This window comes from Lycorma delicatula, chromosome 5, assembly GCF_047948215.1.
Source record: "Lycorma delicatula isolate Av1 chromosome 5, ASM4794821v1, whole genome shotgun sequence".
NCBI lineage: Eukaryota > Metazoa > Arthropoda > Insecta > Hemiptera > Fulgoridae > Lycorma > Lycorma delicatula.
This window is the reverse complement of record NC_134459.1, coordinates 108,024,665-108,043,767: the sequence shown is the minus strand read 5'-3', so window position 1 is coordinate 108,043,767 and position 19,103 is coordinate 108,024,665. Positions and strand designations below refer to the sequence as shown.

The following is a 19,103-nucleotide window of genomic DNA, read 5'->3' as shown; positions in this document are numbered from 1 at the left end:
GTCAAGGCGGCCCTGAGCTTACAACCAACCGCCTCCACAGGCAAATCTCACCGCTTACCATCGCTACTGTTGTCTGCCTCCAGGCTCCTCTAAGAACCCGACTTGTTGCCGCTATTTCTTTACTCTCATATCCCACAGCCCCCGGACACCTTTTACACTTTTTACGTCATCGCTTCCTTTTTACCTTCTTCGATTTCCCATCACGAATATCTTAAGATTCTTGAATGAAACCCATTCACAAATCCTACGTTTACTGCCGTTATGCCCTTAGGATTATATCGCAGAAAACATAGTAACTGTAGTACAATCAAAACTTGTATTCTTAATAAACATAAATCTGTCACAAAATTATCCTGCGTTAAAATCCAATAGCCTATTGATTGTAATTTCTGTAACTCTTTATAATTCACATAAAACCTAATTTCATCATTTTATATTATTATTATTCTTAGAAAACAATTACAAATAATAGAAAGGTTTGTTATTTTACAAACGAGCGCGCGCGCGCACACACACACATAAGATTCATTAAAAAAGTTAATAAAAACATGTAGCTTGACATTATTGAACAATTATGTAACTATTAACAGAATAATATATTTTATAAATAAAAAAATATTTCTGTGCGAATATTGAAGCTAGAGAGTTGTCCAGCTTCGGTAAACTAGTCAAATTTACTCTTTAGTTCACGTGGATAAAGGAAATATTTAAGCTCAAATTTGGGCCACTAAATGCTAATGCGAACGTTAACTTTTTAAATGTATTTCCTCTTCGATTGGAACAATATCAAGAGACAATATTAGGACAATACAAGAGACCTTTTGTATTTCTCTTTTAACATAATAATAATAATACCTTTTTTTCATTAAAAGATTGTGCCGTAAAAAGATTCTGTTGTTATCGTTTCTCATTACTGATAAATCAATTTTTTCCCGATTTACCGTACTTAAATATGAAAATCCATAATTGCATTACGTGAGGTAGAACGTATAAAGAAAAATGATAAATTATGAACAAAATTTTTCTTCAAGATAAGTGTTTTTATTAAAATAAATTTTACATCATAAAATGATCCTTCTCTCTAAAAAATGAGATAATATAGCTGTTATCAAATTAATAATTCATTTCTAAAGGAACTAATTATTCACATAATTCTTACGGTGGATATTTTTTTTTTATGATATTGGCACATATGCTTGAAGCTAGTGCGTGGGATATGTAAATGGAATTTTGTAGCGTATGAAAAATGCTATGCCTGACTGGAATTTAGATCCGGGACCTACGGATAAAAGGCCGAGACGCTACCACTCCGCCACGAAAATCAACATTTTTATTTTTAAAAGTAAATTAGTTACGTAACAAAGTTTTTACGATAGAAAAATGATAGATCCGATTAAAATATTCTGAAATCAATAATTAAGCAAGTAATATGATTTTCTTCCAAAATATGACTATGCTAACAATGTGAACCCGTAAATATACATTTCGTTTTGAAATTCTTCTTTGACAAGTACGTAAATAATTTTTTTTCGAAACATATCTTCTTGCTATGATATACAAATTTTTTTTTTTAAGTTGCAAAAATATCTCTTTTTTTTTTTAAATAAACTACAAATATAATTTGTTTATAAATTGTTAATCTATCAATGCAAATTAAGTTACTTGATATTAAAACCAATGGGATAAATTTCTAAATTAAACTGTTTCAAAGAAAATATTCAATATTTACGGGAATTTGCTCTTAATTAATCTCAAGCACTTTCTATAATATTGTTAAATAACAAAAATTATAGCACATGACAAAGAATAGATATATAAATAAATAAAATATAAATTATATAAATAAACACCAGAAGCTATAATTGAATTTATTCAGATGGTAAATAAAATTTTTTTAGCCGATAAAAAAAATGGAACCGACATCAAGACCATGTAATGTGATGCACGTACATAGAATTCTAAAATTTCCACTGTACCGACGATCCTACATTTATTTACAATGAATGTATATTGGGTCTGAAAGGTTTAAGACCAGATATCTCGATTTTTTAATGATTTTATTAACGGTGCCACATATCTTATGCCGAAACTCACATTACCTGCCCTGTAACATAACGTCACCTAACGTGACGCATACATACAGAATATCAGGATTCCCACTATGCCCGCCGTACTACTTTTTTTTTTGATAAAAAAAAGTTTTTTGTCAATTTCCAGATCGATTTTTTATCTAAAAAAATGTTTCAACATTATGGTACCACTGTGAAAAGCAACTGCGTTGTTTGCCATTTGCAACATGATTTATTTCAATCGGATTACTAGGAAAACATTTATGCGCGAACAAACGTAAAAATAGACGGTCGAAAACATAACCTCTTTTTTTGAAGTCGATTAATAAGTTAAAAAAACGGCATACCCCTAGTTACAAAAAATTATATTTAGCTTATTAATTTTTCTTTAAAGTTAACCCTTGAACCAATTATTCTTCAAGAAGAGATGCAGGAATTAGGTTGGTAAAGCTATCTTCTTCTTTTGATAAAAATGGTGACGTGAAAACACTATAAGAGATTTATCAGGAAAGTGGATAAACTGAATGAACAAGCTAGTCAGCAGACCTATACACAATCACTATTGCGAAGTAGTATAAGTAGTTTTGGCTATTTTAAGTTGAATTAAAATAAATTTCTTTGTAATACTTTTTTTACAGGGGGAATAAAAAAAATCAGATCCGCCTGAGCAACTTGTTAATTAAGAAAAAGAAATAAATACGGGAAATAAATCACTATGTTGTTACAATAATCAACATTCAAAAAGAATTAGTAAAATAGATAAAACAATTCAAGGATTTTGAAATGGTCGAAGCTTTATGGAAGGTACTTCCTTAAATATCTGATTTATATCGTCTATTATTAAACGAATTCTATAAATTAAACAATTTTGCAATTCATGAATTTAAATTTAAATAATACAAACAATAAATTACTAAAATTTTAATTAATTATATAAATTGTTATAATTGCTGCAATAGATCATTGTGAGAAAAAGTGAAAGGAATGTTACGAAATCAAGACAAAATGAAGTAGCAGCACGTTTTCTCGCTCCAATCGAGGAGTTTTTTTTTGTATGTATCATGGAATACGTATTTTGACAAAAGAATCCAAATAATCACGATCGGTAACAAAACAGCAGCAACAACAACATTAAAGAAGACCAGTATTTTTATCTACAGGTTATGCAACCGCACACGAATAGCTTTCCAAAAAGAAAAAAAGTACTATTCTAGTAAACCAGGGACGTTATTATTTTTTTATCAGTATTAAGGGGCGTCTGACTGACCGACCAAACATCTAAAAACCCTAATTAAGGGGCGGACAGTTATACCCCCCACTCTTTTACCAATTTAATTGCTTGTATACCCAAGAAAGACTAAGACCGGTATAAAGAAAGAAACGTTCATAAAGAATGAGCTTCGCTACAAACACTGGAATTATACAGAGTATTACACGATGTGCTACGGTACCGAACCTACAAACACGGCATCATTAAGAGTAATAGATTATGGGTTTTAAGAATTAAAAACTGTACGTTACTGTATTATATTTTATTACTATTATTTATATTATGATGCGTGTGTACGATTTAATGTAACATAAAAATTTATAGTGATTCAAGCAGCAAAAAATAATCACCGAAATCAACCATATAATCGCTTAATATAATTCATTGACTATTCAAAGTTTCATCTGGAAATAAAAATTTTACGCAACAAAGTTAAATTAAAATGAATCGCAACGGACACAAAATTAGTTAGATAATTTTTGTTAATACAAATAGCTTTAATATTTACATAATCGAATTTAAACTACTTTTAATCCACTTCTACGAAAAGTTAAATTCCCAAACGCTACCCGAGTAAGAAATTCTATTTTTTGTAATCAAATAATATTCTATTTTTTAAAAATTTTCGTTGCAATCTGTTCAATTAGTGAACAATAAGCAACCCCCTCATACGGCCCAATAAGATGAGGATGATATGTTTGACATGTAAATGAGGGGTAGTCTTGTACAGACAGACTCAAGTTGATAATTCCTGAGACGTGTGGTTAATTGAAACCTAACCACGAAAGTAGACCGGTATCCATTGTCTAGTATAAAAGCAACCCACCCACTGGGTTGGTCTAGTTGTGAACTCGTCATCGCAAATAGCCGATTTCGAAATTGAGAATTCTAAGGTTCAAATCCTAGTAATACGGATTTGAATTCTATATCGTGGGCACTGGTACTCTTTGGTGGTTGGGTTTCAATTAACCACATATCTCAGGAATGGTCGACCAGAGACTGTACAAGACTTCACTTCATTTGCATTCATACATACAAGTACCATCTCATTCATCCTCTGAAGTAATACCATACGGTGGTTCCGGAGGCTAAAGAGAAAAAGAGAGAGTATAAAAAACAACTAACTTTTACTAGAATTTGAAACTCAGAATCTTCTATTTTGAAAATCACCTATTAAACAATTGACTTGCGACGATGAGTTAACTACTAGACCAGCCTGGTCGGTGGATTTATATTCAAATAATATGGAGGGGAAAAAATTGTCGAAATAATTCATTAACAAATCGATTCTCAAACTTATATCGAATCGTGCTTTGAATCCTATAGTTTTAATTAAAAATCCTGGTATACAGAAAGTTATAAAAACAGTAATATAAAATTAAATAAAATTTCATCAAATGTACAGATTATAAAAAAAGACATATCGTAATAGATTTGGATACATAAAATATAAGAGAACGATTTTTGTCTTAAAATAAAGTTTACAGTCGGTTAACATTACTACAGAAACCGTACATAATATGATCACATACAATCATATATAGAGAGGCTTCCACCGAAGATCCTACAAAACTACCTACTAGCATTCCTATAGCAAACATTTACTGTAAGTACATATATAAAATTAGGTCAGAGCTCAGTGTCATTGGCACACAAAAGAAAAACAATCATAAGAGTTCATAAACGAGGAGAAAATGAAAATAAAATTTTAATTAAAAATTAAAGAATAACAATTAAAATTGAACAAAATGAAATATAGATGTGATGGGGAACACTAAGTTGATGCAGTTCCACATCAAATCACATAAAGTCACCAAGGTCCGACACTTGAAGTCGTTTTATGTTTCTAATATCTTCACTGTTGTCTAGAAGGTTAATAACTAAATAGTTCGCGTGGTTGTTTAGCCGCAATTTATATTTTATACTGAATCTCTGTACTTCTCGGACATACGGTAAACCCAGATAATCAAGAGCTGTAAGCTCTTGATTATCAACCAATACATTTCCTTAAACTTAATATCCAGTTGCGTTTTCACATTTCTCTTACACGGACCTTCCACGTCAGACGACGATCAAGATGAAGTTCAAAATAACAACACTTTGAACATGTGGTATAAGAACGCCATCGAGATGGATCCGTAGGCAATATTTTCTCTCGCAACAAGATAATGCGTAAAGATGCATAGATTCTAAAATTACAATATATTTAATTTCTTAAAAACTCACCACCAGGTATTATTTGATTACAAAAATATTCTACGAACAAACAAATAATCTGTTAAATGTTCAATTAATTGCTAAAAATGTAAATTTCTTCAATATCCGATCCTATTTAGACGAATAAAAAATAAATTAAAAATCTTATTTTTGGATACGGAACAATTACATTATAGAAGGATTTTTTAAATTAAGCTTTATGAAACTTTTCAGAAACGTTATTCGTCGTAAGATATTAACCAGATATTAAAAATACCCAATTAATATAACTGATTAAATAACCAGCCGGTTGCGGCGATAAGAAGGTAAATTTACTTCAGTATTATATTTATTTATAATACCAGAAAAGGCTGGAAAAATTTTTAGTGAAATCTATATCAAACGATTTGTCTCAATCATGAAATTGACACCGAGTGTGTGACTGTTTAGAAAAAAATATGATCGACAACAAACGCCATTTTATTTTCAAACTAAAACAAAGTAAAAGTTGTTTTGCCAAGTTAAGTATCAAATAGAATGCCGGCTTCCGTGGCGCGAGTGGTAGCGTATCGGCCTTTCATCCGGAGGCCCCGGGTTCGAATCATGGTCAGAAAAGGCATTTCCACACGCTACAAAAATTGTCATTCATCTCATCCTCTGAAGTTAATATCTAACGGTGGTCCCGGAGGTAAAAAAAAGAAAAAAGTATCAAAGAGAAATATTTGAAAAATAGATATCAAAAAACTTAGAAATCTTTTAAGTTTGTACGATTCGTTAAAAGAATTACAAAAAATAAAAATTAGGTAATGCATTATAACACTCACGAAAATATTATATATACAAAAAATTAATATTAGTTCGAATTGAATCATTAGAAATTCTTCAAAGAAAAACTTAAAAAATTTGTACTTAAAAAAAAATAAAAAGTCGAAATGTTCCAAATTAGATTAATAAATATGATTAGAATGTAAATTTCACAAAAAAAAAAAAAAAAAACTGTTTACGTGCCTCTAAATGTATAAGTACTATGTTTAAACAGTCGTATAAAATGTAACAATCAAATATTCAAAGTAAACGCAAAAAAATCAATCCGAAATTCAAATATTTTATTTGACTTCTCGAACGACAACCAAAAGTATTATACCACAATAAACCTTTACTATATAAATCAGTCATAAAAAACTAATGTGGACATATTGCATCCAATTGTGATGCACAGAACCTTTCAGTGAAAAGTCCTTCGAATGATAACGCTAGCACTGTTGAACATAAAAGAAGTCTACAATCAAAGAACAAGTTTCAAAATTCTGCACTAATTTCGAACAAAAAAAAAACTTGAATTCAGCCAGCCATTTAGTAATAAATACTGAATAATAAAGAGGCAGTATGACTGACTCATACAATCGATTTCTATTTTAATAACTTTAATATCAATAATAACTATTATTTCAGTAACAACCCACTGGATTGGTCAAGTACTAAAGTCATCATAGTAAGTCACCTAGCTAATTTCGAAATCGAGGTTAAAATCCTAATAAAGGTAATAAATACCTTTATCCTAGTAAAGGCTTTTATTCGGTTTTGAATACTAGATCGTGAATACCGGACTATAAATAAAAAAATAAAAAAAATAATAACTCTTTGATTTTAGTCTATAGTTTTCAAAACTTAACGCTTGAATTTTAAATAGTTTTTTTCATATTTTGACCTGCATGGTGGATGGATTTGTAACATTTCGTCTTTTATGCGGCGGGCTCTAGGTTCGAATCCCAATCACGCTTTGAATTTGTCACAAACTATAAAATTCATTACTCATTAAAAAAAGGGTGGGTAGGTAGTTGTAATTGAGCGTAAGTCTGTTGAAAGTAAAATAAATAGCTTAAAAATATTATTTCGAAGTAAGATGTTCCGTTAAAAACGGTTTGTATATATTAACAAAAAAAAAAAAAAAAAATAAAAAAATCTGATGTGGACACCACACGACTTTCTTGTACGCCTATTAAAAACATATACACATTTTTTTAAAATGAAAAGTACATAAAATTATTTTATTTCATTAATAACTTCTGATATTTTTTCATATATTTTTTTTGTTGTTATTATTGAATTATTATTTATTGTAAAAGTTTCATAGAATCAAATATTAATAATTATTAATATATCACTATATTTAAATTTAAAAAAAGGAAATGAAGTCAGATTCGAACCGATGTATCTTCCCCTTGCAAGATCCTAACATTTCATTAATTAAAATTTTATTTGGCTATAACTCTGGAACCAATGAAAATAACTATCACTTATGATATATGGTTGAAATGCTCTCAATGGAGTTACTGCAGTTAAGAAAAACTCCAAAATCAAAATTTTTGGATTGTGAGCTTTTTTGGACACTTTTGGTCCAGTCGATTGCAATCAAGGTGAAGTGCGTAACTAGATGTTACAACAGTCGTAAATCCAAAATTTCAACACCTTCGGCTAATTGTTTTTGAGTTATGCGAGATACATACGTAATACGAACAGACGTCTCGTCTAAAACTAGTCAATGTGGACTCAGGGATGGTCAAAATGGATATTTCCGTTGAAATCTGAAAACCGAAATTTTTTACTTCCTTTACTTTGTACAAAGAAGTAAACAGGAAAATTGAATTTTTTTGAAAAGCTATCAAATTCTTTGTTTGTATTGAGTAACGATGTAAGGTTAAAAAATATTAACTGCTATATATTCTTTATTAACGATAAAAAAAACATTCCAGAAACTTTAAAAATATTATTTTTTTTATCCTCCGGGATCACCGTTATGTATTGCTTCAAAAGATAAGATAAAATGACGATTTTGTAGCGTGTGAAAATGCCATGCCTGACTAGGATTCGAACCCTAGACCTCCAGATGAAGAGCCGAGACGCTACCACTCTCGCCACGGAGGCCGACTTAAAAATGTTATTTAGTATTCTTAAACCTTGAAAGTCATTTCCGGGCTAGAGAATCCCGCCATTAATAATCATATTATGTTTTGCTTTTTTCTTTACTTGGCTTCTTTCAAAATAAAAATAATTAATTTGATTTCTCGATAGATAAATTGACATAATTTAAGAAATTATGCCACACTAGGCTTTTACCTGGTGGCAGGTTTTTACTTGGGTTTTCTGTAAATTTTTTAATTCCTACTTGTTTAAACAATTACACTAGCAATGGAAATAGTTTGGGTGCATCTACAAACTAAACCTTAAATCATTAAAACTTGAAATGTTGCAGCAGCAATGAATTTATTTTACTCGTACAAAAAACAATCAGTTCCGTTTCTAATATAAATTTTTATAAAAAAAAAAACGATTAAAATTAAATAAAAATATTTACATAGTAAAAAAAAATATTAGAAGAAATATAAAGTACGATTTAATAAACATAGTGACTGATTTACTATAAATCGATTTAAACGCAGTCGAATTCGATTAAAAGGATATTCAATATATACATCGATTACCGATTAAACAAAGGAGCAAAATAACTGGTTTGGGGACATCTTTGAAATATACAAGTACATAGATTAGTAGACGAAGTGAATTCCTGACTTAATCAACGTAACAACAAACAGCAGGGTGGTCTTCTCTACACGCACAGCTTCTTCAATTAGAATCAACAAATAATTTATTTCAATAAAAAAACAATCATTAATGAAACAAGGTATTTACTTCCGACAAAAGTAAATGCGTACACTAAAGAATTTTCAATACTCTTATTGAGTATAAAGTAATTTATACATAGAATATGGTTTATAATTCTCATATTAATTTATCAAAAGCTATAAAAAAAATAATAAAATAAATAAATATATGGACTAATCGTACAAAATTAGCCAATTAATATTCCTTAAGCTTTATTAAAATATCTTAATATTATCTTAATTAAGAATTTTTTTATTTAATTTAGTAAAAATTAAATAGTTTATAACCATTTAATCTTTTAAATTAAGGATAATTTTCAAAATATAAACTTCATTAATTAAACAACACTAAGTGTGTCACTTAAAACATTGCACAAACACACACAAATAAGCGCGCGCGCTAGAATAATAATCGGCGAATTAAAAAATACCTTTCTCAGTTATAAGATTTATTTGAAAATAATAAAAAATACAATCCATTTATTGAAAAAATATCCTGTTCAGCTATAATCTGGGTTATCAGATTTAGATTTATCTATCTTATTTAATTATTAGAAAAGTATATGTTGGAAAAACATTTTTCAAAAAAAAATTCTTTGATACGCAATCTATAACTTTCTTAAAACGAAAAATAACAAGAAAAAAATTAACTATTCTTTTTTTGGAATCACTACCATTCCCAAGTTTTTTTTTAATATTCTGTTATAATCTTTTACCCTCAATATGATTACCATATCCTAAATCTCCAGCTACCTCTTTTATAATCTACTTCTGTTTCATTTTCATACTCCACAGTTTATATTCTCTACACATCCCTCTACTATCAAATTAATTAAATATGTATAACTTACCAACAAACTTTGTCATTCTACAAAGTTCTACCATAAATCTCTCTCCTTTACTTTTCATTAAAAAAAATTTCCCTTTCATTTTTTATCAAGCTCATCATTTTAATATCCTTTATAACACCACATTTGAAAGGTTTCTAGTTATTTCCTTAAATTTTCCATTAAATAACTTTAGAACTTCCCGAAATTGTTTAACAAAATAAAAATAACTATGATATTGATCTATCCTTGAAAAGCCAAGGTAAAGGTTAAAATATGCGTAACGGTGAAATTACTTCTACTTTGAAATGAATATTTAGATAACCACTACTTTGGTCACTGGCGTTTAATTTACGCAATGATTAGTAAACCTTTGTTTGGACTACACTAATTAATATAGAGGTTTACCTCAACTAAGGTCTGTTTAAAAATATTAAAATAAAAAAAAAATCAATTTAAAAATGATTCTTGAAATGATACTAAGAAACATTAAGAACAGCCAAAATTATTGATTTTAGACTAAACAGCTGGTTTTAAATTTCATAGTAGTTAAACTATAAACTGATTCATCGAGTTATACTTTTAGATAGATTAGAAAACCTACCGTTAGACAACAAGCACTTCGGTCCCATGACTGTACAGCAAGCCGGTGATTGTGAAATGGTTGAAGGTCATTGTACAATCACCGAAAAGAAATTGGTCCATAGATAGCTCCTTCCAGTTCCTATATACTCAGATCCTATATGCACAGGTTCCTATATACTCATTATGGAGAATTTAGCACGGTAAAACTTTCGCATATAGAACTGATAATAAGAAAAATCAAGATCAAGATCAAGGATAAGGAAAACGAATAAAAAGGCAAGAACCCTATCCAGATGAAAACTCAAGGCTATCTCTAAGGAGTAAGCTCCAATCCGCTCACAATACCTCGGGAATTAACTATCTTGAATTGAACAATTTAAATGTCGCTACAGAAAAACATTCGTTTTCTCCAGGAGTTAAAGAGTCATTTTAAAAAAATTTAAAAACCTTGATTAAATCTTTTTTAACAAACCTGCTAGCTAGGTTCAGTCCCCTTCAGAATATTAAAATAAAAGATTAAAAACAAGTAAGAAATTAACAACTCCAAAAAAAAAACCACTGACAAAAAACAGTTCGTGCTTCCGCGGTTTCGGTCAATCAGTTTGAGGGAATCATGTTAGGTTGGATGTGAAGATGTCCGTTTGAGGCCTACGCGAAGGCAAAATTTGATATATATTTTACTGATGCAAATGTCTGCCGAGGCATATACATCGGTGGCTAACGATGCCACCGTATATGCAAACGTATATTTAACAATATACGTTTGTATATTTAACGGATCGGGATGTCCGACCGAGGCCTGGCTGACTGTGAGATGGTAATCAGTTAGAGGGTCTAAAGACGACCTCTGGTAAAGCCCCTCAGGACACGGAACGGAGGGGGTGGTGTGGTAACCGGTAACGTCACAAGGTGGGTGTCTTTCCCCTACGGGGTTGGGATGACAATGAAAAACTATATGTTACAGTCAAATTTAAAATAAAATTGTATCTACAAATACGAAGTATTTGAATATTTATATCAACACCATAAAAGTGCAGGTAAATATTTTCTACTAATGAAGAGGAACATGATATTTGATGACGGCAGTTTTTTACTTACTGCTAATGTCTTTACGGCTTAATAAATACTAAATAATATTTTTACAATTAAAAAAAATTTTTTTCAAAATTAAATACTTATAAGAAACTGATGATGAATGTTACATTTTGTATATGATTTTTTTTTAATATTATAAAATCAATATTCAAACAATAATAATTCCTTTTTTGCCTTTTTTCAAAGGCGATTTCAAATTATTTCATTAATGAAATTTTAACGATTTCTGCGATGTTTAAACAGATTCAAAAAATACATAAACACCTTGATTGGAATCCATTTAACAACTTCTTTATCTGTATAAAACCACAAATTTCAGGAAAAATTTTCCATCTTTATGCGTTATTAAATTCATCCATTATTGTAGACTGAGCTTAAACGGAAGTAATAAAATAAAATATAAATATTATTTAATGTTCTAATTTATTTCTTTTTAATTTCATTATTAAAATCCATAATAACTGGCTAGTACACACCTGATGATGAGAAATTGTTTCAGAAACATAGTCACAGTATAAAGAGGTTACCGGAAGGATTTAAATCTAGGTATTTTGATATTTTTGAAATTTATTCGATCATTAATTGTAATTTTTTAATATACTTTCTATTAAGATTTTATCTGAAAATAAACAATCAAGTTCATTTTATCTGTTAAACGGATTATGACTTAACTATTAAATTGATGTTATCTTTGCTGTTTAATTGAAGACGATAAGAAATTAAATAGATCGTCATTGCCAGATGTAGCCTGTTGTAGATACAAGATTTAATTTTTTACTAGTAATAAATGAATCTGAAGAACACTCTTGATATTATTAAATAAGTTGAAAAGAAATGTCAAAACCATTCAGTAGACTGAATAGAGTCAAAACATTAACCGACAAATTCAAATGGTAGTGATATTTATTGTGGTCTGCCCGCAGTCTCTGGCCCTTGTCATTCTTCGCCTACGGACACTTTAATATGCTAATGACTGTTCTTTCTAAACATAAACATCCCGGTGGTCATTACATGCTGTCGCACACCATATACCGACCGGCTGCGAGTTAATCGTCATGTCGTCAAATTTATATACGTTATAAAGACTTGTACTACAGGGCTAAGAACAATATATACTGTGTTAACACATTAATTCTGAAATGTTATAAATTTTAAAGCTTTTCCTTAAATAAAATGTATTTTTAAAAAATACCCTTCAATCACTTTTTAAATTCGTTTACTTGCATAAATAATGTACAAAACCAGAAATAGTAATAATACTTCCGAGTAAATTTAAATACAAATTTAAACTTGTATTTTCACAGTCATATTTATATATTTATTTATTCATTTCTTTCTTTTTGTTGCTGAAATCAAATAAAAAATATTTAAATTCTTACGGTAACTTTTATTTTCATCATGTTTTCTTATCCAAATTATACCATTGTTATTCATTACACCTAAAATGCACTTTTTTTTCAGTACCATCATATTGTCATCTCCATCTCAACAAACTTTTTTATTAAAAATAAATAATTAAAAATAATAATAATAATTTATTAAAAATAAATTATTAAAATAAAGTCAGGTTATTATTTACGCAGTACAGCATTGTTAACCCATCGGGTTGGTCTAGTGGTGAACGCGTCTTCCCAAATCAGCAGATTTAGACGTCCTGATTTTTAAGTCCTAGTAAAGCCAGTTATTTTTACACGGATTTGAATACGAGGTCGTGGATACCGGTGTTCTTTGGTGTTTGGGTTTCAATTAACTACACATCTCAGAAATGGTCGAACAGAGAATATACAAAACTGCACTTCATTTACACTCATACATATCATCCTCTGAAGTATTATCTGAACGGTAGTTACCGGAGGCTAAACAGGAAAAAGAAAGAAAAGTACAGCATTGTTATGACTTAATTTCTTCAGATGATTAACATGACACGAGCAGCTGGGTCACACTAAAGTCAGTATTAAATCCACTATTTATTTGGTTGGTAACTTATATTTCTCTTTATGTGTTCATATCACTGTTGATAGCCAAAAATAATAAGTTCCATTAGTAAAATTTTATTTTTTGGTCTTCAGTCAATAGATTGAAACCGTTCTTTATACTGATCGTTTATTGTGTCTTCCGTGCTTCATTTATTTATAAAAATGTTTTTCGAAGAATATTTATATAAAGGATATAATCGATTGATCTCTGTATTAATATTGGAATCTAGTTCTAATTTTATATAGTTTCCTCTCAGTTTAAACTTTCTATTATTCCTCGTCAGAAAATTCAGTTAATGCGCAGGGTAGAATGAATTGTTGAGTCGACGACTGGCTTCTTACTACCTATAACGCCCTATAGCAGTATTCTATCCCCTCCACTGTATTACCAGCAATGCCAAATTACGTCAGACTATTCCTAACATTTCTACGTATTTCTCCCTTACAAATTTTGACAAGTAATACTTTATTATTGTTTTAAAGTTCCCTCATGAAGCATAACAGACTTACAAATTTTTATTTTATTTTAGATAAAACTGGTATGACAATGGTTTGCCCGTTTTAACTTTAAAAACCATCTGTTACTACTAAAAGAAAATTAAAACATTTTTTGCTTTGGTTTTACATAATTTTATTTTTGTTGCTTAAGCACATTCATACGCATACGGAGAAAAACATTTGTATTTAGAACCCTGTAAATGAGAATCTTTTTTTCATTGAAAGTCTAACGCTACCTTAATTCAAATCGGAAGAGGTCAGACAAATAAAACCAAATTCTTTTTTTTTGGTTGCATATGAAATCATACAGAAACATTTAAAGCTTGAACGTTGGAATATGGAAATGAAGAAATTCTGTAGCGTATAGAATAATGCCGTGCTTGACCAGGATTCGACTCCAGGATGAAACGCCGAGATGCTACCATTCCAACACGAAGATCCGTAAATAACGTTTTAAAGACTCATTTCTGGATCAGCATACAAATATCATTAATAAACTACTACTTTTCAATTGGAGAATAGGAAAATTTTCGAATAAAAATCAATCGATAAATATTCTTTTTTTTTTGTAAATGGAAACTGCTTATATATAACTAAAATTCTTCAAAAAAATAACAAAGAAAACGCTCATGTAATAAATAATGAATATCTATAACCTGGGATGGTTTTGACCAGTCCATGTGGAGAATTTCGGTAGTATGTAATATAGGTAAGCTGATCTATTTCTTTTAATTTGGTTGTTCACACCGATGAATCATTTTTTTCTTTTGCTTTCACTTTTTGTCTAATCTTATGAAAGCAAATTTTTTTTAACAGTATCTTGTAAATGTTGATTATTTTTTAATCTAATTTTCACTGTTACTTTTATTAAAGTTTACTTTTTCACTTTATAACTACTGATGATATTTATTAATCAAAATGCGTAAATCGTATTGTGAATTTTTATTTTTTTACTTGACTTGAACGTTTTCTTAATTAGTTATTTCAATAACCATACCATTTTTACACAAAACTCTTATTAATATGCAAGTTAATTTTTATGAACTTAAGTTAATGAAATTGAAATTAGTTAAATTTTAAAGTACTGTTCTACAATAAGAATTGTATCATATACTAAGTAAACATGAATTATTACTAATTAAAACATGAGTTAGGAAGTGACTCGTAAATATAGTACAGCTTAGAGAATTATTAAGAAAAATAAACAGTACTACTGAAGATCAATAAAAAACACTCATTAATCATCTTGTTCTATGATTTCTAATAAAAACTGCAAAAAAAAAATCAACATCGAAAAGGTCAAGCAAAAATTACTCATGAACTGTCATCAACAAAATGTCATGCAACTAAAATAAAAACATTCTTAAATTCCATAAAGATTAAAAAAAAGAAAATAGTTATTTTTTTATATTTATAAAAAAATGAAGGTAACATTTTACGAACTTTGTACGAAATTTTCATCAGAAATAATAACAAAAAAAAATCATACAGGTTCGAAGCATACAAAGACAGATAAATAAGTTCAATATATAATATTATTTGTAACATTCCTAATAGATAATGATTATTGAAAGAAATAGTACTGACTTATTCGGCAAGTAGGTCCAGTCCAACCCGATGCACATGCACAATGAAACTGTCCTCCCGTTTCACGACAAGCTCCTCCATTAGCGCAAGGTCCCGTCACACACGGATTATCAACTACTTCACAGTTAAGACCTGAGAATCCTTCTGGACAATTACAAAGATAGCTGTCTGGTGCTGTATTTTCACAAGTACCACCATTCTGACATGGTTCATGTGTTCCACAGTAGTTCAAATCTGCAAAAATAAAAAGTAAAATCCCTTATTATTTATCTCTTAAGAAAAAAAAAAAAAAAAAAAAAACATTAATACTTATTCTGCAAAATATTATGTTTTAGATATACAATCCGTTACCTTGTAGTACGATATTCTTGATAATATGGAACATATGTCTTCATATGATCAGTAAGATTAAAAAATTCTAGCTTTATTTAAAAAAAAAATAAATAAGGAAATAATAATTAGAAGGGTAGGAAAAATGAATCGGTAGTGAGAAATAAAGAAATTTTAATTATTCTTTTCTAATGAGGCGAAAACGGTCGTATTGAAAATCAGTTTTAGCTCGTATCAACTGGAAAGAAATCCAGCCTTAAAATGCATTAAAAAATTAATTAAAAAAAATTTACCATTAATTAGAATTTAACAAAAATTACTAAGATTCCAAATTTTAAGAAACATAAATGCTTTTTTTTATTTCTAAACTCGAGCTGAGTAGGTCTATGCAAATCACTCAAAACGTTAAAAGCAATCTAAAAAAAAGCTGGACTCCAAAAATCCTTTTTTGAGTTAAAATATTGTTTTCATTTTCTGGAAAAAAGACGGTCTAGGGAACAGCCATAATTCCAACTGCAATACTGGAGTTGGGTTTTCAATCATACATCAATAGAGACTACTCGCCGAGTTGGTCTAGTGGTAAACCTCGACGTCGTAAATCAGCTAATTTCATAGTTAAAAGTTCTCAGGTTCGAATCCTAACAAAGGCAGATACTTTTATTTGGATTTGAATACTAGATCATAGTTACCGGTGTTCTTTGGAGGTTAGGTTTCAATTAACCACATGTTTCTCAAGTATGCTCGGTCTGAGTCTGTACAAGACTCACACACACGTCCTCACTCACACGTCACGACCAAGGGACGCGGCTGCCTACGGGCTCCGAATTCAGTATTGATTGAGCATTTAAAAAAATGATTAGTTTGTTACGAAAGAAGTTCTGCAATGGCATATGAAAATACAATTAGTCATAAAGTTGGATGATGCAATTCTAAAATGAGTCAGAAGATGGCTTTTTTACAGACTTAGTCATCATTTTTTGTCAAAAGTGATATCAAAAGTAAAATCTGTTTTTATTATACTGTTTGAGGTACTGGTTCAAACCATAGCTAGTCTGTGTTCATATTCACTCTGTTGACATCTGTAGATCTTTCCTGTGTATGTGCTGATATAGTACAAAACAAGGGAACCTCAATGACCTTGTATGAGATCTGGATTTATCAAAAAAGGAGACAGAACTTTTAGGCTCGCGATTAAAGGTTGGAACCTCCTCCACCACAAAAGTATGTTTATTTAGAAATAGGGATAATGACTTCAAGAATTTCTTTGTATTTGAAGATAGGCTTGCTTTTTTTTTAATAATGTTTTATCTGCAATGGAATAATTTGGTCATGCGTACAAAACAGAGGAGTGACGATTCGTCTAAAGCTAGTCTGAAAGCCATGCTTCTGCAGATTGGGAATGAGTTTCCCAGTGCATAGTGGCATCAGTGCCACTAGCTTACGCTACGGATCTGAAAGAGACTTACGTGAACATGAAACTTCTGCTAGATAAAACAAAGTATGAAAACTTTCAGTGGAATATCTGTGGTGACTTGAAAGTAATTACTCTGTTGTTAGGTCTTCAACTTGATTTCACTAAATACTGTTGTTTTCTTGGCGAATGGGATAGTAGAGACGGAAAAAAATCATTACGTAAAGAAAGAGTGACCAAACCAAACAACAATTACTCCAGGAAAGAATAATGTTGTTATTGCACCACTTGTTGAGTCAAAAAAAGTTTATTTATCTTCACTTCATATAAATCTGGGGCTTATGAAAAACTTCGTGAAAGCAATGGACCGAACTGGGCTTGGATTCATTTACTTAAAAAATAAGTTTCCAAAGATCAGTAAAGCAAAACTCAAAGACGGAATCTTTGTAGGACCTCAAATTAGAGATTTATTTAAAGATAACAACTTCGATAGTAAGTTAAATGAAGTAGAGAAAGCTGCATAGAAGTCTTTTAAGAACATTTACCAGAACTTCTTAGGAAACCATAAATCCGAAAATTACAAAGAAATAGTGGATGATCTTTTAAAATAATAAAAATCGTGGGATACATCATACATACAATCGTGGGATACAAGGTTCACTTCTTGGACTCGCATTTGGATTTATTCCCACCAAATCTAGGAGCAGTCAGCGATGAAAATGGTGAACGGTTCCATTTGGATATTCTGGATATGGATAAGCGGTAATACGGAAAATGGGGTCTGAGTTGACTATTTTTGGACCTTAAGAATACATTTACTAAGAATGCATTTTAAATACGTAATATTGTAAAATTAAAATAATTGTCTCTAAAAATCCTTACGTTATAAACTAATTCTCAAACCATATTTGGATTTAGCGCAAAAAACTATTATATTCACCTTTTTTCACTTTTGGGATAAAAGAAAAATCAAATTTTTATGTACCAGTATAATTATAATACTGAAAAAGCTCTCTTTTCACTACGAATGAGTAGAGTAATAAAGAGTGAATGACTGAATTTCTTTATTGCATTAACAGAAAAATACCAATTTAAAGAAGAAAAAGGAGAAAAGATAATCACTTATCCAAGTGGTTACGTAAATCACAATCTGCGAATTTAAATTATAAAAATTTATAATTTTTATTTCGATTAAAATCCTTTAACTGATCAAAATTTATCATCTGAAAATATGCGGAAACGCAAAAATTGGAGTTAATGAAGTTAACACTCTAAAAAAAAAGAAAATTATATCTATCCGATTACATTCTGTTGGAGAAAAATATTTTATAAATGGATATCATATTTTCATAAATATAATAAAAACTTTAGCCTGCTCAGTGTTATGTTCATTGATTGGATTAAAACATTTTCTAACACTTTAAAAAAAATTTATTTAGATAAATCTGAAAACAGAATTTATTTCTAGAGATTTGTTTTGATGATCGATATACTAATACATGTATTTTACGGTGTACATGTTTTATTTTCAATTAATTATAACTTACACAGCATACTAGTCCCCGATTTTTTTCGGGCGATCAAAATTATATTTGAA

General features: G+C 29.7%; 1 protein-coding gene across 1 annotated transcript in view; it reads right to left on the bottom strand.

The window, feature by feature from the left end:
* Positions 1-19,103, bottom strand: part of Ser (protein serrate) — a 404,147-nt gene that overhangs the window by 34,155 nt on the left and 350,889 nt on the right. The window contains exon 7 of the mRNA XM_075366833.1: positions 15,766-15,999. Coding sequence (XP_075222948.1) covers positions 15,766-15,999 — 234 coding nt within the window. The remainder of the gene's footprint in view (positions 1-15,765; positions 16,000-19,103) is intronic.